We start from the raw sequence: 21,766 nt of genomic DNA on the forward strand, positions 1-21,766 counted from the left end.
ACCCCCAACTCGCCTTATGGACAGTGTGAGCCATTCTCCTGGCTTAATTTGACACAGTAGTCAGCCGGCGTTGGAAACCAGCTCCTCCATCCCGCTTTGTGGCATTGCTTGAATTACTGCTCGCAGGCATGATTGTCGCACCAACAACGAGGCAGTGCAGCCGACGAAAGGCTTAGATGAAGCAGATCCAGTACAACAATAACAGCTCTCACACAACTAATAAGTCCCACGGTGACGCTCCCCAAATAAAAGTGACACAGAGCGAGTTTACAGCAGCACTTCCTGCGCCGCTCCGCTCTCCTGAGCTCCCATCATCTCTTCAAACAACTCGGAAGAAAGAAAGCTGGGAATACCCCCCCCCCCCAGAAATAGAACAATTACATTTTAGATACTTCTTGAAAAGTCAGAAGTTTGCGGGATGCGGCGTTAAAACATGTGTGTTTGGAAAAAAAAACAAAAAGAAAGCAAAGCAACGGGCAATCCCTCAGAAACATGAATGTGCTAGATTTGTGGCCTCATGGTCGAGCGTTGGGAATTTATAAAGACTCAAACGGCTTACTGGTGTTTTCAACTGGGTTGGGCTGTGGTGGGTGCGTGTGCGGCCCCACAGCGCCACACTGTGGTGCACGGAAAGCAAGACAGCTGCAATGGGCTTCTTTTTTCTCCTCCTCCCCTTTTATTTTCAATATACAGCTCTACAGCTGCATGTACATGAGAAGAAGAACAAAAATTAACACTGGCTCACACTTTGGCAGAGTCAGCAGCTCACACAATAACATACTCAGTGCTTCCAATGAAAGCTCACAGAAGCAGACGAACAAAAAATAAAATTTATATAAAAATAAAACTTAGTGGGAGCCGACCGTGCCCCAAAGCGGCGACATGATCCACCTAATCCCACCCAATAATGTTGAGGTGTGTATGTTATAACTTGTATCACCATTTGAAATGAGCTTTTTTTTTTTTTTTTTTTCCCCCCTCTCCTCAATGACCTGACACAAGAGCTCAGCGAGCAGTGTCAACCCCGAGCTGCCCGGGGTTATATTTACTTTCTACGCTCACTGGTTTCACCACACATGCAATGTGTGTTCTGCATCCGAGCTATTTATGTAACCGGTATTTATAACAGGACACCAGGACTTACTCTTTGCCCCTTAACTCAAAATACTTGAGGGAGGAGACCAATAGTGTCCATAATTTGAACCTTCACATACATTTCTCAATTAAACAAAAATAAATAAAATTTAAAAAAAAAAAAAAAAAAAGTCGTTTGTTGAACGATCCCATAACATCTGTGATCAAAAGGGAATGATGGTGCCGATCGTCATCTTAGGCTCAGACAGCCTGCATCACAAACCGAGGCACCCAGGAGAGCACTTCCTGCGTTTAAGCCCGAAAACCCGCAAGCGTTTTCCTGACGACATGAGAGACGTCTAAAATGATCTAAAAAGGTTCCGAGTTTGGAAAGTTGGGTCACATGAATATGAGCGGAACAATGCAATAAAGCCTTTCGGGGGCATTTGTACGAGTGAAAGAAAAAAAATAAAATAAAAAAAGTCCTCTGCGGTACTGTCCCTTCCACATACGCTGCAGGCGTCAGGAGACATTCAGCCCGCACAGGAATCTGGCCGTCCCTTAACTCAGGTCTACATTTGTGCATCCTGTCCCACTGTTGGTTCCATGAAAGATCCACCATCATCATCATCATCATCATCATCATCATCCAGCCATTCCCGATTTTGGTCCTCTAAGCTCGTCTCAGCGCGTGCGCCCGTACTCGTCTCTGCATTTCAGTGTTGTCCCTTCAATCACACGTCGATCTTCTTCAGCTGTTCATAAGTGAGGAAGAACTGAAGATGGAGTGAAGGAAAACGCGCAAAAAGAAGTGGGTGAATGTTTCTGTGGAGCAGAATCACTTCCTGTGCACCTCAACTCAAAGCACCCCCTTGTTACTGCGACTCAATAATCTCCTTACATCTTTCAGGACAAGATGGAGCACGGCGAGTGTCTGTCAGCCAGAGTTTTCCGCTACTCAGAGATCTTTAATTAGGTCTTAACATTTGCAGGAAGGCTTTTCGTAAAGTTCACTCAACACCCTTTGCTCTCCTGCCCACTGAGGGCTTCTTATGTTCCTTCCCTCCGACTGGGGGTAATGAGGCAGGACTTTCACAAAGTTATATAAAAGAGTTAGCCGGCATTAAGCTAATCTTTGCCCAGAGAAAGAATGCCATGCGTTACTTTATACATAACAAAAATTCTACAACTTGTCCCAGCCGATCTCTCCACATAAGAGGGTGTTATATCACAAAGGTTGTAGCTTAACGCCACGGTGCATAAATGAGGCGGGTCAAAGGATACGATGATGTTCCACGGTCCCAGACGGAGCCAGTTGGGAAAGAAGCCCTTGTAGAGCGCCATGAAGCCCTCTGAGCGCCACGTCTGTGAGAAGAAAAACAAACAAGCTCAAATCCAATTTTATTTATCTATCATCAGAGGATTGCTCTGAGGTCTGACCTTTTTATGGCAATTACAAAAAGGTGAATTACTCAGTTAAAAAAAAAAAAAAAAAGAAAGATTTTGACAGCTTCTGCTGTGATAAAGGTCAGTTTGTTCCTCACACATCCAAAGATGTTCACGTAAAGGGATACTCCAGCTATTTATAAACTTTATGTAGGTCCATAAAGATGGAGGACTAATAAAATAAATAAGTATCAGACCACGAGCTCTCAGACTTAAATAAAAGTCAGTGAAAACAGAAATATCTTGACAGCTGCATTTTCTCTTTCCTAAAACGAAACCAATCTGTCCAGACAAGCATTTCAACATGGTTCAGCTATAATCTCTTTCCATAGAAACATGGATGAAAACACTTAATTACCACGTTTGTCTACCAAGCATGAACTTGTTCAGGTAGAGACTTGCTTAGTGGTAGAAAACAACAACAAAAGAATGAACGGCAGTGCCAGAACCTAACGGAAGATTTCACACCAGCGAGGTGGAACTCTTCCAGTCGTGACAGCAGCAGCAACCAGACTGGGCGTCATCTGACAGCATACCAGCTACGCTCACTGCATTCAGTGGGAGTCACGGTCAGGTGATTTTTACACTCTTAAGCCGCTTACTATTTTAACAACAACAACAACAACAAAAAAAACTAAACAAAATCTGCCCATTTGCAAACTAAAAATCACAGGAGGAAGAAGTTACAAGCTTTTTACTGTCATCACTCAGGAGTTTTTGGCTGACCTGCAGTAAACAGTCGAGCGTTCCCTGGTACAGCGCTACCCCCCTCTGATTCATCATGCGTGTCCGGACCACATCCACAGGATTTGAAGCCAAAGCTCCCGCCAGGCCGCACGCAAAGCTGGACCTGGGGACCCAAGAGCACATGTTTATGTTTTTGGTGCCGTAGTGTAGGTGTGCGTCTTGCTGCTACAAATGTAAGAAGAAAACAAAAAATAAACACATTTGTCACTGAAGTAAACTTCTGTGGAAAGGTCTTTCAAAGCTTCTCTTTTTTTAGTTAGGTTATGGATATCTGATGCAACTAGTCTTGAGTATATGTACAACAGACAAATTAGCAAGGGACACATTTTGAATTGTAACTGCAGGCTCTTTATCACTAGCAGCTTGTCACAAAGACACGTAATCTGTTAAAACTATGGAAAACACCAAAGATAAGACACAGGGTTCCTACAGGTTTCTTCAAGTCAAATTTAAGTCTTTTTAAGACCATTTATAAAAAAAAAAAAATACCCATTTCACAGACCTACCGGCAAAGAAAAACTTTTTTTTTTAATTTGTTCATTTATTTCTCAAACAAATGAAAGTGTGGACTGTGTAAAGCATTGATGAAACATTGCAGCATAGTAGTAGTAAACGCTACAACACCACAGCACAGACAACAAGCCAAACAGAGGTGTGAAAAATCAAAGAAAATTTCAGCAGACCACAAAAAAGTTTAACTGACACAGTTAAGTTGTTTTTTAACATTGGTTATGTTAGCTAGCTACTTATTCCATGCTGGGAATATGGGGAGTAGAGAGAACTATAAATAATGAAAATCAACTAAAAAATTTGTCGTTTCGTTGAGGCTCTCATCGAACATAAGAACGAACGGTGATTTGTTTACCTTGGACACCAGTTCCTCTTTAATATACACAGCTCAACCAAACTTGGCTATGTACGCCGTTTTGTCGGGACCACAAGTAATTGTGGCAGCGATGTCGGAATCGGGGAACATGCATTTAAACAACTCTGAAATACACTCGTTTCCATTATATGAATGGTGTTTGGTGATTGTGTTAGGAGTCCACAACACCTCTGCTTTCATGGTTGTGTGGACCCAAAAGCTGTTCGCAGATCTACTCTAGTTGGGTGACGGTCGTAACTTGAGGGGCTGTACTAGCAGTTGGCTACTGGTTTTAACCAGTGACAAAATGATTATTTCTCACGCCACGCTTCATTACATTTACATTTCCCCATAATCCCAGCAAGAAATGGGAAGCAAGGAAAAGCAAACAAATGTTAAAAAAAAAACAACAACATAACGGCATAAGTTAAACTTTCTTGTTTTCTGCTGAGATTTGCCTTGATTTTGCACGCTTCTGCTTGGCTTGTTGCTGTGGTCTGTGTCAGAGCTGTAGCAATGTGCTCGGACCCGGGGCGGAGCGGTAGCGGCAGCGTTGCGTTCTCAATGATTGGTTCCGCCACTCTTCATTTAGGCTACGTTATTTAGGCTTTTCAAAATAATAGTAGCCTAGTTGACAAATGAAACGTTTGAGAATGTGATACGGAGAAGTTACTGCACAAATTTTAAGACCCAGATATCAAAATTCAAGACTTGTTCAAGTCTTTTTAAGGTATTATTTCCAAATTCATAAATTCAATGCTTTTAAGACTTTTTAAGACCTCGCGGGAACCCTGAGACAGTTTGAAAGACATGAAAGAGTATTTCTTGGCATATCTCAGCATGGTGTGCAGTGTTACTGTTACTTTGCCTGATCAGAAACTGTCTCCATTGAGGGGGTGACTATCAAAAAGCCATTTATAAGGACGGCAAACGCAGAGAAAAGGCTGCTCATGCCAAATGACAGGAACTGAAAATCAGTGACAACAGGTCTTGGGGATGAATCCTCCCCAGAGCCCGGACCTCAACATCTCAACATTACTGAAGCAGTGTGGGATCATCTTGACAGAACGGATCAAAAGGTGGCCGACATCCAAAGAAGAGCTTTGGGATGTCCTTCAAGAATATGTGTGTAATATTTCATGTGTATGATAAGATAAATTTCTCTCTTTTTTAAAAAAAAAAAAGTGCACATAATACTAGACTAATGGCCCTGTCACACTGTTGCGTATGGCACTAGCGTATGAAAATTATCACTCATACGCTGGTATACGCCAGGGGAACGTTAGGCATAGGTTGTATACGTTTCAAGCACGCTGGCATACGCTGAGGCAGAAATAAATTTTTGAACATGCTCAAAACTTTTGTGCGTATGGTTAATACGCTAAGCATACGCTGAATACGCTACGCTACGATATAGGTACGTTACTGATAGGTCGAGAACGCTGGACATAAATTGTCATATGTTGGCATGAAGGTGTACCGTACAGCTAGCGTATTTATAGCCTCCGCCCGTCTGCCGCCTCCATCTCCGCCAGACGGGCGGAGATGGAGGCGGCAGGCAACCGACGATTCACGGGAGCGGCCAGGAGGAGGAGTTGGGGATCTTGATCGCTCAGAAGCATGTAACTCATCAGCCGCAGGTGCATCAGGCATTTCAGCAGGTTTGGGTGAGAATGATTCTTGTGTTTTTTTGCCTTTTCCTCGGCCCAGGGCCCGGGCAAACGACGATTGCTTTCTTGGGAGGCATGATCGAGATGAATGTCTCGAGAGATGTTGATAGCGCGTAGTCTACTGCAATAATGGAGCAATGTGGAAAGGCTGCTGAGTTAATGGCGTTGCCCCTGGCAACCAATAGCGTCTTCTGCCAACATGGCCGACCGGAGTCACGTGACTCCTCATTCTCAATAGGCGCGTTGAAACGTACGCTGGGCATGCGCAGTTCATATGCTACTCATTCTTTATTTTCAAGGACTTTTCGTGCGTATGATTAATTTTCATACGCAACTCATACGCTTCTCTCATACACAACAGTGTGACAGGGCCTTTAGATTTATTTTATTTATATATATATATATATATTTTTTTTTTTCCAATGAGATAAATGATCGTTATAGACTAAACAACATACTTAAGTTTGCCTTTCATTTTTCTGACCTGGATGCTTGAATGTGTTCAAATTCACTAAACTATTTTCCTACCAGTGACAGCATCACAGGAAAAAAGAAAAAGGACCAAGAGGTAACTCAAACTCACACAAAGTGCGTGTACACGGTGTCCCCCATGTGACCCGACAGGATCAGGTGCTTCTTGGTGATGTCATAGACCGGAAGCTCGACCCCCACAACGATGGCTGCCCTCTGAGCGGTTAGTGAGACGCCCTGATGCAGAGACAGAGGGATGCGCGATTCAGGTTTAATGTTGGTCAACCTAAAGCCCACAGACACAGACACTTTTCTGCCCCCATGTTTTGGCTACCTTCCACAGTCCTCTTGTTCCCTCCTCCTGGTAGATGTTGATGAAGTTGCCCATCATACTGCCCTGGATCACACGTCCCTGAGCCTGCATCCGGATCTGAGGGAACACACACACACATACCAACAGTGTTGAACTTGAGGGAATGGTTCGGGTCGGGTATGTGCGTACTTTGGCTGCCATTTAAATAAAAAGTCAGAATAAGATTGTTCTTTTTAAACGGAGATTGAAATATTGTCACATGTTTCTTGCTCCCTGTAATTCTTTAGCCCCTCGCAACAGCAGCTCGAGCAGATCAGCTTTGGCTCGTTTCCTGGCTCCGAGATAACTGGAAGGGTACATTTTGTACACACTGCCACGAAAAGCAATGTTCCGAACCTGCAGAAGCACGCGTTCGTCTGGTAACCCTTAAAACACGCAACGCGTCTAACAAAGCATGGCAGACAGTGCCCGGGCAAAACATCATGATCACAGATAAGTAGTGGCAGTCATGCGCCCGTATCATTAACAGAACACTATGTGAAGCCTTTGAGGTTGTGGTCTATAAATAATCCAAAAGTGGGGCTGTGATAGCACCGAGACTACGGGTCGCAACAAGTGAGCTTCCACCTTGGATTTGCCTGGAATTTTACACCACGCCTTGACCTAGTTTGGGAAAACTGTCAGACTTGTGCTTCTGCTTTAGACTAAGGTTTCATAAGAACAGCATTAGGATCAGATGACATTTGTGTTTGCAAACAGGTACCTTTAGCACGTCAGTAGGGTTGGCAATGGAGGAGGAGAGGACTCCAGAGAGAACCCCGCATGCCACGTTCGTCAGCAAAGTCTCATCTGAAAGCGAAAAAGAAGCTGAACAAATCTGACACCAACTTTGCAGCGCTCTACTTTCAGTATAATGGCTTGCATGTTTGAAGAGGTCAAACCCTAACAGCTGTGTCTCATCTGTGACCTTGAACAGAAATGTGTTGTGTGTATGCATACAGCACATGCGTGTGTTTCAGAGAGCAGGAACAGGAACAGGAACGGACACTCACCTTCTGGTCTGTCGACAAGCAGCCGCTTAAAGCTCTGGTATGTGCCGATTTTTATGGTCCCATAGGAGGCCTGGCGCAGAATAGCGGGAGCTATTCTGCAAAATAAAATAAAGTTTATTTAGGGAGAAGATTTTAACTACATCAAAACTTTGAGCTCATCAGGGCTCAAGCTATAGCATGCTGATAAAGTCGATGTCAAGCCAAGCCTCCAGCCCGGTCTTCAGACAGGATAAATATAGGGTTCAGCAGAAACAGAAGTAGCGAGAAAAATGGGAAGTGTAGAAAGAACTAAAGGGAGGAAGCGTTGATAACAAATGTGATGTACAGTGAGGCTAGACCCAGTGGTAACATCGATACTTGTTATAGATTTATTTGGCATGCAAAGCTGCAGAGACACGCACTATTCGCCGTGTAAGGTGAACCCACTGACCCTGAGTAAAGCGCCCGGAGCCCCTCCTCTCTTCCGATCCTCATCATAGCATGGAGCATGCCTCTGTAGCGAATCTCTCGGTATTTAACGTCGCCCACTTGGCCTTGGACCTGAAGACGCGTCTTGGCTAGGTCGATTGGAAAAGTCCCTGCAACACAGAGGAATGTGCAGGTTATTGAAACTGTGCGGGTCACAAGCAGGTTGTGACCGATTCGGTGTCCTCAGACAGACTCGCGGCCTTCCGACGCATCACTCACCGCATTCCGCCGTCATGGAAGCTAGTCCGCCGAAAACGAAGGGCTTCCAGTTGACGTTAGACATCTTCTCCGGCCGTGTACCAAGACGCAGTGAGAACCTCCCGACAAAACCCAGTAATACACAGCCAATGCTTTTATGGTTCTGCTGCGTAAGTATCGGGTTCTACCAGGGTTAGAAGAGTCCTGCCCCACGTCGCTCCTCAGGCAGCCGGGTTTTGAAGACGCTGGACTCCACCTACCTTCCTGCCGCTCCTCCGCCGGCTGCTCTCCGAGTCCTTCTTGTTCCCGCCCACTGTCTGTTGCCAGGCAACCATACCAGACAGTAGTAGCACAGCCTTTGGTAGTAGGAAGCTCAGGGTTCTTTTAAGGCCACAACACAATTTTAAAACTGTCCCCGATTTTTTTTATGCACTCTTTAATTAAAAGTCTAATCTGAGAGCAGCGATCTAAATGATAAATTATTATTATTACTCTATATTTGCCTTTTTTTTTTTTTTTTTTTTTTTTTTTTTTTACAAGAAAAATCACTCGTTTTTATTGTCTCACAATGTCTGATATTTATGTTGCGTTTAGCGTCATTTTAAAAGCATGGACGGATTCTGAAGCAGTGTGTCCCTGAGCACAGACATGTGACATTATCGCACAGTGCAGGAAACAGTCAAACCGAAACTGACACATCAGCCACAAACCAAATATGAGCTGTTGTTGTTTTGCATCTCCAGTTATATACCAACCTTTGCATATTTTTTACATAGATTTAATCACACTGTAGTAATTTTTCCATGTCTCATATCTTTTGGTACCAGTTTAATTTTTTGTGACTCAATGAGACCATTATAATATTATTTGATGGTTGTGTCTAATGTAATATTGATATGACCAGGGGACTTCAGACTCTTTGGACCCGTGGGCCTGCAGTTGCTGGGCTTGTTTAGTAATCCTTCCATGCTTAGGAGGATAATTTAATGAAACCAGTGCCCTAAAAGCCCTAGGTGTCTTAAATGGAAAAAGACATTTTGCCACAACAGCAGTGATGAAACGTCTTCAATCTCTGCGTCGAATGAAAAATATAAAGAACACCCTCGCTCAATTTTAAAGTTTTACTTATCAGGAAATTGAACAGAAACTAAGCAAAAAGTGTAGACACAGGGTGCGAAACAGTAAGTCCACCTGCTTCCATTGGATTTAAGAGGATTAGTAGTAGCTAGGTGCTGCTAATCAAACACACTTGATTAACTGATCATCATTAGTGTGAGCACCTCTATAAAAGCAGAAGTTTTGTCTGTTTGTTCAGGAGTTTGTTAACACAATGCCAAGGAGGAAAGACATCAGCAAAAGGGTAGGGGTTATAGGGTAATTTCCCAACAATTTTGAGTCGATCGTTTTACAGTAAGAAAGCTAATTCACAAGTGGAAAACATTGAAGACACTTACCATTCTTCCCAGGAGTGGACGTCCCAGCAAGTTCACCCCAATGCCAGACCGCGCAGGGATCGGAGAAAATGCAAAAACACCTAAGCAAGGACACCATGCAGTCATTGAGTCCACCGTGAACTCCTCTGTATACCAAAGTTTTCCAAATGTGAGGCCATCTGACTGACAGCTAAAGTTTGGCGGAAACTGGGTCATCAACAGGACGATGATCCCAAACACAGCAGCAGATCTACATCAGAATGTCGGAAAAAGAAAAGAATCAAGGTGTCGCAGTGACCCAGTCAGAGTCCAGACCTCAACATAATTTAAAAGCTGTGGTGGGAGCTTATAAAGATAAAAAAATATATATCTATAAAAATGCCCATAAAATATGAGAGCCTGATAACATCATACAGAAAATGATTACTTCATGTTTTTGCTGCTGCAGGGGCTTCTACACACAGCAGAATCGTGGGGTGTAGTTTTTTTACACAGTGCCTCTTCATTTTAGTTTAGTTTTTATTCAATAAAAAAGTACTCTTCTGACACGTCATGTGTTGTTGTTCATCTGAAGTTGAATTCATCTACCTGCACCAGGTGATTTGTTATATCCAGAAAGGTAAGACCTGAGAATTGTACATACCTCTTTGTTGCAAGGCTTACAGTAAACACTGTTTCCTGATTTTACACTCGAAGCCCTTTCAGTAGTCTAAGAACAGTGAAACTGAGTGTCAGCTAATTTTAACCACGATGGTTAAAACTTGTCTGACAGCTATGTGAGGACACAAGCAGTATAGCTGTGTCGATTGAGTTTTCCCCAAGCAGATAGTCTCTGGAGTATGACTAGATTGATTAAAACCATTCCAAAATTATATACCCACACGAAGTTGAATCACAGAGCATTACGGGCACATTTCCGTAGGAGGTGCTTTTTGTCTTTTGTCTGTATTGAGTATCTTTAAGAACCTCAGTGTTCCACTTGTGTTGGGCAGTTGTTCATATTTCATCATATTTCTGTCCTTTGATTCTAAAATGTTCCAACACACAGACAGAATCTCACATTTGTTCCAGCGCACACACTACTGCACACGCAAATAAATGTAAACTGCGGCTCAAAATAATAGGATAAAGATTAAGGGAAGCAGTCTGTACTGATGACGGGCTATGGAGGACTAAGAGATACACATGAAAAAAAGTGGGTTTCAATAATCAAGGCAGGAGAAAATTTAAGTGTGAACCAAAAGTTCCAGATTTTCGTTATATTTCTTAGATGAAGGCAACAAGACTGGATGAGCTCAGAGATTTCAGATTCAAAATTCTGATGTCGGTCAAAGATGATACCAAGGCCCTCAGCAGGTGGTTTGATGCTGCTGGCGAGAGGGCCAATGTACTGACTGACCTGACGTCCTTAGAGAATTCATGTCATCGCATATTCCGTTTTAAGGCATCATAAGTTATGTCTTTGCTTGAGGAATATAAGTTCAAGCCATAAGAAAGGCGCTGTTCCGGATGACTTCTGAGTCATGATGATGATCCTGAACTCAGGATGCAGCTGAGTTGACAGAAGGTGTTCAAAGAATACTGCGTTATCGTGGCTAATGCACCTACCAGAAACGTGGGAAACCAACAGATTCTTGAACGTAACCCTTTATTGTCGAAGATATCACTGACACTTGAAAAAAAAGGTTAAAAACAAGGTCCAGGTCTTTCCTTTTTACCGGCTCAGTATGAAGAACAGTCACAGTTGTATTCTGAATGGCCTCTCCTCCAGAACCACTGTATACATTCCCCTGAGAAGCAGTCCCTTGTTTAGTCATCACATTTGCCCTCATTTTTCTGCCTATATGGTGCCTCTTGACACTGTCAACGTGGCTTACGTGGACAGGGGCGCTTTAGCAACACCCGTGGCCCCGGGGCTACATTTTTTTGGGGCCCCCTCACAGGCTACCTGTCAGCCCTTATCTTGCCGTTATGTCGGGAAAACGTCCTTAGAATATTTGCGGTGCAAGCGCACAATTGATGCTACATTTGGTTCAGCGCAGCTACAAAAGGTCCGACCACAGAGGGCTGCTGCTTGCAAAGGACTGCTGGTAACCTCCACAAGGCTTGTAGCCCGAGATAAAAACCACACACCGACACACACACCAATGTAGGCCACTGTACTGCCACAGCCACTGACGCCAACACACACAATATAAAGACAGAAAGGTCTTTAAGAATTAAAATACATGAAACGCAAACCCCATGGTTCTCTCAATCAACAGACCGAAATCCACGAACCCAGCAGTCCTACTACTATGCAGGGCTTAGTGTTGCCAAAATCACTCTCGAGCAGGCAGCAGCGAAACCTTTGAGACATACCTACAGCCGTTGCTATACATAGTCGATTGAATCCTTCCCAAAGCATTAAGACTAGTTGCAGGTTACGTCTCATATGCGAAACATTAATAAATAAATTGTGTATTATTATCATCTTGTAATCTAAATCTACTAGCCTCGTAGCTGCTTCTGTCCGAGTGAGTGCCGTGAGAGACGTTAAAAATTGTAACATTTTACACGCCGTAAAGGGTGTGTCAAGAAGATGATACAATGTAACTGCAACATTCCGAGGCCTCACTTCTCAACTTGTTGGAGTTCAATTAGTTTCGGACCACCCACCATGCCGCTTACAGCAGGCTACCTACTGCGCGTTCATTTACGGTATTTTTCTAAACTTTATCTAACAGTACATTAATGTAGGCCCACGATTGCGATAGTTTATTATTTTATTAATATTACAAGGCCCCTCACAAAAAAAAAAAAAATTTTTTTTTTTTTTTTTTTTTACAAGACCCCTCACGAGGCCCCTGGTTGGCTGTGGCCCCGGGGCTTGAGCCCTCCCTAGCCCCCTCGTTAAGGCGCCGCTGTACGTGGAAAGACATCAGCTCATGCAGCATGCTCACGTTCACTTTATCTTCGGTTTTGAGGCGTGATAAGGCGTTTCACCTCTCATCCGAAAAGCCTCTTCGGTTCTAATTAGTTGGAGGAGAGATTCAGCTTACTGCTAGTTGGCTTTGTGGGTCTTTAAGGCCACGTGTATATCACTGGCTTACCTGATAGTTGTGTGGGTCGTTTCAGTCATTCTCACCTGTGAGTTGGGACCTGGCTGATCAAGCATGTTTTGGTCACGATATCCAACGTGTGAATGGTTGTGAACCCGCCTGAGGAGGAGAGTCAAGGGTGCATTGTGGGTGCTGGAAGGGGGATATCTGAGACAACCCGAAGAGGTCTTCAGGTCGAGACTCAACACTTCACCTAAATCTTAAGGAAAAGGAAACTTATTCAAGAAACACTGTGTCTGATTATACACAAGGACTCCAAGAAGCCATTTATATTAAACTGAAATAAACATCTTGAACAGGAAGCCAAAAGAGAAGTTCAGTTGTTCAAGCTCTTTGGTTTAATGTCACTTTGTGTATACTGTGTGTGTAGACATGATAAACCTACAGTATTTGGAATAATGTAATGTTATGACAGATTGTAATGTTTTTTGTTTTGTTTTTTAATCTACACCTTTTCTCTTAATAAATACTGATATTTATAATACTGATAAAAGACCAGCTCAACTATGTAGTCCATATCTAACTGTGTGTTCCAGTTTGTTTTGTTGGCATATTTTGATGAATGAAAGTTCCCCACCTCTAAGGAAATCTGGATACAACATGTTCTCAGACGTGATTAAACAGATTGGTTAAAAAAACAAATTGGTTCCAGCTTACAGGAAGACACATGTTTATACTTGAAAGGAAGGTTGATGTCACTCATCATTAGCAGCCAATCAGTGGTTTCCTGCCACTGTAAAGACACCACTGAATGCGGTCAAATTAAAAATCTCTTTGTGAAAAATAAATAAAATGAACTGCTGTTTGCTTTAATGAACAAAAATAATAGTTACGTGCAATACAGCTTCAGATGTGCTGCTAAGCGTATTCCTGCTGCCATTGTGCCAGAGGTGGAGTACACCCTGGACGGGCTGCCAATCCATCGTAGGGCACAACTTAACCACACAAACCAAAATGCAACTCGAAAATCACAAGATCAAATTAATCATCATGTGACCAATTTATTTTGAAAGCAAAATCCACAAGTCAATAAGTGGCTGGTGGCGTGAAAACTTTGATTAAGATTTCAAATCTATCAAAAACCCTTAAAATTCTTAAATGTGAGTCTGTGTCCACTCTTTTATACCTGTAGTTCTACTTTTCTGCCGCTAGAGGTCAGGATAACACCACTGTCGTATTCCACCAAACCCACAGCTTATCAGTCTCTTGTGATGGTGGTCTGACTGCTTCAGTATCACATGTGTACCTGCTTCATGAGTGAACTCAGACAGCAGGAAATTTAATCTACATCTGAAGCTAATCAGGAAACGTGTAGGATGGATGACATGTTTGTCTGGATGTAGGTTTCCTCAAGAAACTGTTCACCATCATATTTGTCCTTCTGGACTCAGTTTGTGGGAAACTGCAGGATGTTTTTTCTTTCCCGACTGCAAGACAGTCACCCAGAGCATATTTATCATGATCATATGCTAGTTGTATTGTCTGATTAATGGGTTTGTTATGGGTCAGTAACCCCAGAATTGCCATTGGTACACCATTAACGACCAGGAGAAAGAGAAGGTGCGTGCGTCACGTGCACATTCCTGTATTCACGCGTGAGTGTGTGGGTGTGTGTGTGTGTGTGGCGTGCGCAAGGTTGAGTGCGAGGCACAACATCGACAAACGGAAATAGATTAATGGAAATATTGCAGTTTTATCTGAAACCAATAAGCGCGGGGAAGTGTGGTGCGCCTAAAAATGGTCACATTTTAATGTGGTGATTTGTCAAAAGAGAGCCTGAGAAGAGAGCTGCGATGGAAGAGGGGGAGATATATCTGTGTTTGGAGGTCTACGAAAGGAGGAAGGAGAAAGTTGTGTTATTTAGGAGTGAGAAGTGAGAGCACACTTGTATCCGCAGTCCCCTTAGAGCTCTGCAGGTACTGTTGGTGTTCAGAAATACTCACCAAAGTCACTTAAGTAAGATATCTGTGGGAAAGTGTGTATAAGGATGCCAAAATCAACATTTTATCATTGCATTATACACATGATTGGGCGGTTCTTCTGGCACAAAATGCATTTTATTGTTTATGTGCCAGTTGTTGCCTTCTTGCTGTGAGTGACTGGGGGAAACATCGTACTAATGTCACTGATTATCACGAGGCTTATCACTGTTAAATCTCTGCAGAAAAGGGTGAGTGTGTGTGAGTGTGTATATGCGGGCGCGTGTGTGTTTTATTGTGTTTTGACAATAACCTAAGTGGACTTGTGGCCACAAGACTGTACTGTACACAGTGTGACCTGGGATGTATGGGAACTCATGTAGAAAGTGTTCACTTACATAACAATGCAACCCCCCCCTCGAGGTCTCACAGAGACACACACAGAGAGCATGAACTATATGAAGGACCTTAAATGACTTCTTCCACATTTGCAGAAATACACTTTGTTTGTTTTTTTGCTGAGAAACTAAATTTTTTTAATGAGTCAGGCAAGTTTTTAGGCTACTTTTGCTTTTCCAAAACTCTGAACCGTTTTCATGATCAAGCAGCATCTCAGCCCAGTTAATGTGACCTAAAAGAATAAAAAAAAAAAATCAAAGGACCGAAACACTTCATGCATGTCTCAGAACGAGCTCATTCAAGTGTAGCTGTGACAACAAGTTGCCCTCATAAAGAAAGCGCTGCCACTAATAACACACTGACCTAAAAACACTCAACGGGGAGGATTGCATTAAAGATAAACTTTTATCTTAAAGTTTGAAGGCACTTCTGAAAAACTGCTTCTTCACCATGATAACAAACTAAAGGGTTCAATGACTTCACTTTTCCTCCAATATGTTCATCGGCGTGTGAGTTTGTGTAAGATAAAGCAAAAAAGCACTAAAGCATTAAAGATTTTTTTTCATCTTAAAGACATCTTAACCCTTGTCTCAGTACCATGTCTACTGTTGCAGAACACTTGACACAGTATGCTGTCAAATATACATGTGAGCACGTTAGTGTAAATGAAATGCAGTTGTGTTTATGGCTGTATGTAGCCGCTACAGTGTATTTCAAAGAAAATGTGACCTAATCTTTGCAAAAAAAAAAAAAAAGAAGTTAATAGATTTTGGAAAATTGGGTGACGGAATGAATTTTGCACAAGTGTAATTAAAGGTAATTCATAGTTTGGTCGACACTCACAATTCTTAATCATGTCACTTCATTCTGACCAATGCAAAAAAAATGAATGAAAAAAATCTCTTTAAATGTGGCTGTCAGGTAGAGTTGAGTTGTCAGTCATCATCCTGACATGATTTTAGTGTCACTCTTCTCGTCCAACTCTGAACATGAAGCCTGATTCAACTAAATCAGCTGACACTACTATCAGCTTCTTGGCCGGTGTGATGTATGGTGTGGGAGTGGTCGGGAGTTGGGGGGAAAAGGACCAACTGCCTTTTCATGCTGAAGCGTTTTAACACCCACACACATCCTCAACATCTCACAGCTCTTTTATCTTTTTTACCAGAATCACTCAGAGAATTATACCCATTCACATTTTTTTTCCTTTGAAGCAATTAATTGCCAGGAAAAGGTGAGGATACATGTGATGAACGTGGTCACACGCCCTCCCTTTCTGGTGAAGTATTTTTACTCCTACCTAAGGGCGGTATTGAACTTAATGGGAAGCGAAAGCTTGTCCACTATGGTTAGCGTGTGTTGTGTGTGTGTGTGTCTGTCCTAGTTGTTTATCGTGCTCTCTCTCTCTCTTGCTGTGCTCCTCACGCCCTCCAGCTCCAAGAACGTGGGCTCATTGCTACGACAAAGGATGCAACTTGCTGCCTTGTGATTGGCCTGGATGTGAGTCCGCCCGCTCCTCCGTTATGCATTCAGACTGGAAGCGAGAATGTGAGATACTTGTGACGTGAAAATAGCCTAGTTTTTCTAGGTCTGTATTTTTTATTTGCACATCGTGATTCCCATAAATCCCTGCTTTTAATCTTTATTCCAACACCGTATAAGGAATTCACTTTAGAACGTCACTGCAAATATCTTTGTATCCCTGATACTCCTCCTGTTACTCTTCCTGCTGTTACATTGCACGTGAAGACATGTCCACCTCCAATATGAGTACCTGCAGAGGTTTGTACTTTGTGAACATTTTTGTGTGTGTACCTCGGGGTCACTGCCATGTCAGCAGGACTCTCTTGTCAAGGCCTCAAACGAGCTGAAGTTGGAGGTTTGTCAAAGAGAAAATTCTCTGGAAATGCTCACATTAAACAGGTGATTCAAAACCGAGATAAATCAAACTTGCTCAGGGCTTGGAGATTGACCTCTGCAGCTGACTTACTCCACCTTGATCTGCTGCACACGAGCTTTGTCACTTCCAGGAGTAAAGGGAGGCTGGCTAGTGCCAGTGAGGCCGTGTGGACTGGATTGGAAATATGAATGTGCGCAGGGACAAAATCATCCATCTTTAAAAAGCCTTGACTGAAGCGCACGAGGAACCTTGGAAAGTTAGAAAATACGAGCAAAAAGGAAGAATTGTGTTACAGTGAGGTTATCATTGGGCATTTACCACACACCAGAAAATCTAATAGGCTGGACATAAGTTAAAAAGCTCTATGGAAATATATTGTGGGGTAGATCACTTCTGTTGTGTCAGCAAGTTTGGTTCTCAATGCTCCCTTTCTGACAATTCTCTGTGAAAACGTGGATTAGCTGCAAAAATCCCGACATAAAAGCATCCCTTTTAAAGCCATGTTCATGTTTTTCCTCACCTTTTTTAAATATGTATATGTTGAAGTCTCACCAAAACACTTTTACACATTTAGAAAATGAATAATAACATATTTAATCAAAAGGAAGGCAGTTATAACAAAGAATGAAAAATATAATCAACCACCATGAAAACAGTGAGAAATAAGATGCAAAAGAAAGCTAGAGGTGCAAAATGAGACTGCTATGGATTCATGGGGCTACACCCCAGAAATTTTTGCTAATAGTCAGATATTATTCAGAAATGGAGGGAAATTATATATAGAAATAGAATAGAATAGAAAAATACTTTATTCATCCCCCAATGGGGGAAAGTAAAAAAAAAACAAAAAAAAAGTTAGTTAGCAGTCATGTTAAAAAAATATTATTTGGACATTCTATAAATGGGAGAAAAAGTCAGCAGATCGTTCCCAGGTCTTAGAAATGAGGTGAACACAGCCTCAGATGACATTTTACACTGTAGCATTTTTTATGAAGCAAAAAGCAAACCAAAATGCAGAAGCAGAAGCAGTGGGTGAAAAACTAAGCCGACCCCATGGCTCAGCTACTTGTAGAACCACCTTTGACGGCAATAACTTAACGTAAACGTTTTCTGTATTTCTGTATTTTCATCAGTCTGTTGGAGGAATTCTGGTCCACTTTTCTTTACGGCGTTGCCTCAGTTCACTGAGGTTTGGAGCCATTGTTTTATTCACAGCTCTCTTAATGTCTCTTACATGCTGGAACGTCCACTCCAGGGAAGATTGATAGCCGTCTTGAATGTTTCCCACTTGTGAATAATCTTTCTCTCTGTAGAATCATGGACTCCAAATAGTTTGGAAATGGCCTTATAACCCTTCCACTACTGATGGGCAGCAACATTTGTTTCTGTAAGATCCTTGCTGATATCTTTCCTGCTTGGCATTGTGTTAACACACACCTGAATGCTCCAGACCAGCAAAACTGACAAACCTTCTGCTTTTACAGAGGTGCTCACACTGATGATGATTAATTAATAAAGGATATCTTAATAACCGCATCTGACTGCTACTTACCCTTTTAATTCCTAATAAAGCGGTGAGGGTGGACTTTTTGACACCCTCCTTTTGTCTTAGTTTTTATTAAATAATGACACGGTGTGATAAGTCGTACATAACTACTTTTAAGAGCTTCTTCAGGTGATTTCTTTTTATCGTGTCATTATTTATAAAACCTTACAGCTGAAAGAGGGGCTAACTTTTTTTCACATAACTATACACACACACAGATGTTTGTGTGTATAAGAAGTCATTTTGTATACTCAATCCTGTGTTTTTGGTCTTCCCTTTTCTATTCTCACTGAAAAGCAGGCAGTGGTTCTCTTTAAGGGTGACTGCATGCGTGTCAAATATAATCCTGTCAGAAACACGACACGACGAGAGCTGCAATGTCTGCGAAAAGGCAAAAATAACATTTGGTAAGAGTTTGCCTCGCAGACTAAAGCAAGCTGGTCCTCCTGGCTACGCACCGTGGAAGGAGAAGATTATTCAAACGTATGTCAGCAGGTGTTTAGTGTGGTGATTTTTTTACGTCAATGAAATGTAAAACTGGAGTGTTTCAGTTGTCTGTTGAAAGAATTGGCCTTATATGGAAGCCACTGGTAAAAAAGTACAGTAAGGATAGTCCATAATTCCAAGTGATGCCCAAGGGTACATTTATAATAATCTCTCACAATCTTTTACTCCATTTAGGTCTGTATATAGAGCCATTAACCCACCGTATGTAGCCCCTTCTCCCTCACTCCTTCATTCTGCCTCTTAATAGCCTGGATTAGCTGTTGCTTTAATAGACTCATCCATCTCCTCTGTTTATTCACTAGTTTCACACACACACTCACACACATTTTCTCTCCACCTCTTTCTCCTTCCATCTTCGTTGCTCATGGGCAATTACACAAACAAATGCAGTTTATTCTCCACTCTGTCTGGCTGCAAGGCAAATGAATGGATTTATCAGGCCGTTACTTTTTTAGTCGAAGGTCAGTTGTTGTGTTATATCATCACTGAGAAAAAGTGAGGTCATGCCGTCGCTCCTTTAATTTGCACAGCACATTAGCCATGCAGATTTATGGAAATTCCTGCCACAGGCCTTGGGCCTCTGATTGGCCAACGCCTGACACCCCAGCAGAATAGACTTAGAGTTCAAAGCTGCATTAGCATAGCCTGACATGAGGGGAGGGAGGGAGGGAGGGAGGAAAGGCTTTCTCTCGGCTGACGTCGTTTGGGCGGCAGTCGTCAGACGTTTGTAGGAAACCCACGCACTGAGGACTCTCACAAAAAGATGGATGAACATCAGGACCAATCGCAGATGACCAAAGAGTTCTCCTTTTTTTTTTCTTCCCCCCCCACATAAAATTTAGAAAACGATTCAGAACACTCACGTCACAGTAAGGCCTTCCAATCCAACACAATGATCTCTGGATCTAACCTCACTCACATCTCAAACTAAGACGCACTGATGCAGAAGAAGTTTTTTTCTCTCAAGTGCAGTCATTGTTGTCAGGTAACTTCAGAGTACACGGATCAGCTGTAGGATGCAGCAGCGTGTGGCTTTGTGTCGACATGCTGTTTATTGATTAGCTGCCATTTCCCTAAACCAGCCTGTAAAACAAGGAAGCACCCCGAAGCAGCTGGGATCTCACGCACACAGAGACACAAATTTGCCATGTTTAACCCAGTGTTACTGTAAAGTGACGGTGGGGGATGCTGACGTATACATGCTTCAACTTTCAGCTGTCACCCACCCGTTGTTCCCCCCACCCCCGCGCGCCAGCCCTTCAATCCTCGTGTCCTTCCATCGTGTTTTCCTTTTGCTCGAGGGGAGGAAAATTCCTCTTATCAGCTCCAACCAGATGCAGCCGTGTGCGTGCACGTGTGCGTGTGTGTGTGCATGAGGATAATCCCTTGCCCCTGATTGGCTCAGCAATAACCCGTTTTTTGGTGTAGGTGATGACTTGGGGGTTTATTTTAGAAATGGCAAGTTCCATTTAGCTTTTCAAAGGTTGTGTCTTTTAAATTGTTCAGCGGTAATTACAATGTGAAGCATCTGAGAGTGGCATTTCTGAAAATCCATTAACTCTAACCTAATCAGATTTCATTTGCATATGTCAGTGCAGTTGAAAGCATCAGTCTCTGTGTGTGTGTGTGTGTGTGTGTGTGTGTGTGTGTGTGTGTGTGTGTGTGTTTGTGTTAGTATATAGTGACTCAGTGAGCTTGTCTAAGAGCATTAGTGTCAGTTCAGCTTTTTCTGTTTTTACCAGCTTGCTCCTTCGGAGAATTTGCTTTCCTCACACATATCTGTGATGCCTTGCATGATGGTTGTGTCTGTGTCTGAGTGTGGGCATTCTGTAAAGTTACAACTGTCCAGCCACAATTGAAAGCGAACACCCGTCACTTAATTATAGGATGAGATCACATGACCAATCACCTCTGTCACCATCATCTAACTTCAGCATCCGCTGGCTGCAGACGCAGAGCAGTTTATTTTTTATTTTTTGTTCGCTCCTCCATTCAGAGCCGCAGGCACGATCACATGAGCAACCCTGTCGCCAAAAATTGAGAAAAACGAAAAAGTCTCCCCCCTTCTAGTTGCCATAGTAACCAGTGATTCACCGCATCTGGCAAATTATAGGGCTGTGTTGAAGGGCGAGAGGGTGTGCGTATGTGAGAGTGTGAAGCGTGTGTTGTCGTGTGGGATTGTGGGAGGGTGTGTGCCTCTGTGCAGAAATAGAGGTTCAGGTGAAAATCAAAGGGAAAATTGAACAATTCTTTTTTTTTTCTCAGCTAATCGGCGACTCTCACGAAACAATGGGACACAAACATTCAGAGTCAATTATGCCACTTATTAGACTTAACCATTCAGTGTAACTAATGTTTTCCATCCTCGCTGCGCATGAACAAAAGCAGAGAAAGAAAGAGGGAAAATGGCGTCTCCAATGACCTCCATGACGAGTGAGAGGTGTTGAAGTATGTGTAGAAAGAGCTTTGGGCTTCAAATGATACAAACTGTGCTATTGAGATTGAGGGAGTCACACACTCATGTTAAATCCAAACAATCTCCTCTTCCCTCTCATATAAAATCCAATGAACAAGTGGATGAAGTGGAAAGGATAGTTCCTTCCAGTTCATTTCAGCTGCGAGCAGCACCACGAAATTCATCTGTCATAATTGTGATG

General features: G+C 42.6%; 1 protein-coding gene across 1 annotated transcript; it reads right to left on the reverse strand.

Annotated features, from left to right (window-relative positions):
• Positions 1–653: 653 nt before the first annotated feature.
• On the reverse strand, positions 654–8,543 carry LOC142399300 (kidney mitochondrial carrier protein 1). The gene is made up of 9 exons (XM_075483892.1): positions 8,326–8,543; positions 8,069–8,216; positions 7,639–7,733; positions 7,350–7,435; positions 6,608–6,703; positions 6,386–6,510; positions 3,247–3,370; positions 2,359–2,439; positions 654–1,850 (listed from the first exon to the last, which is right to left on the reverse strand). Exons 1-9 carry the CDS (start codon positions 8,387–8,389, stop codon positions 1,809–1,811), a joined length of 861 nt encoding a protein of 286 aa, XP_075340007.1. The 5' UTR covers positions 8,390–8,543; the 3' UTR covers positions 654–1,808.
• Between the last annotated feature and the right edge of the window lie 13,223 nt (positions 8,544–21,766).

This window comes from Odontesthes bonariensis, chromosome 14 (assembly GCF_027942865.1).
Source record: "Odontesthes bonariensis isolate fOdoBon6 chromosome 14, fOdoBon6.hap1, whole genome shotgun sequence".
Classification (NCBI taxonomy): Eukaryota; Metazoa; Chordata; class Actinopteri; order Atheriniformes; family Atherinopsidae; genus Odontesthes; species Odontesthes bonariensis.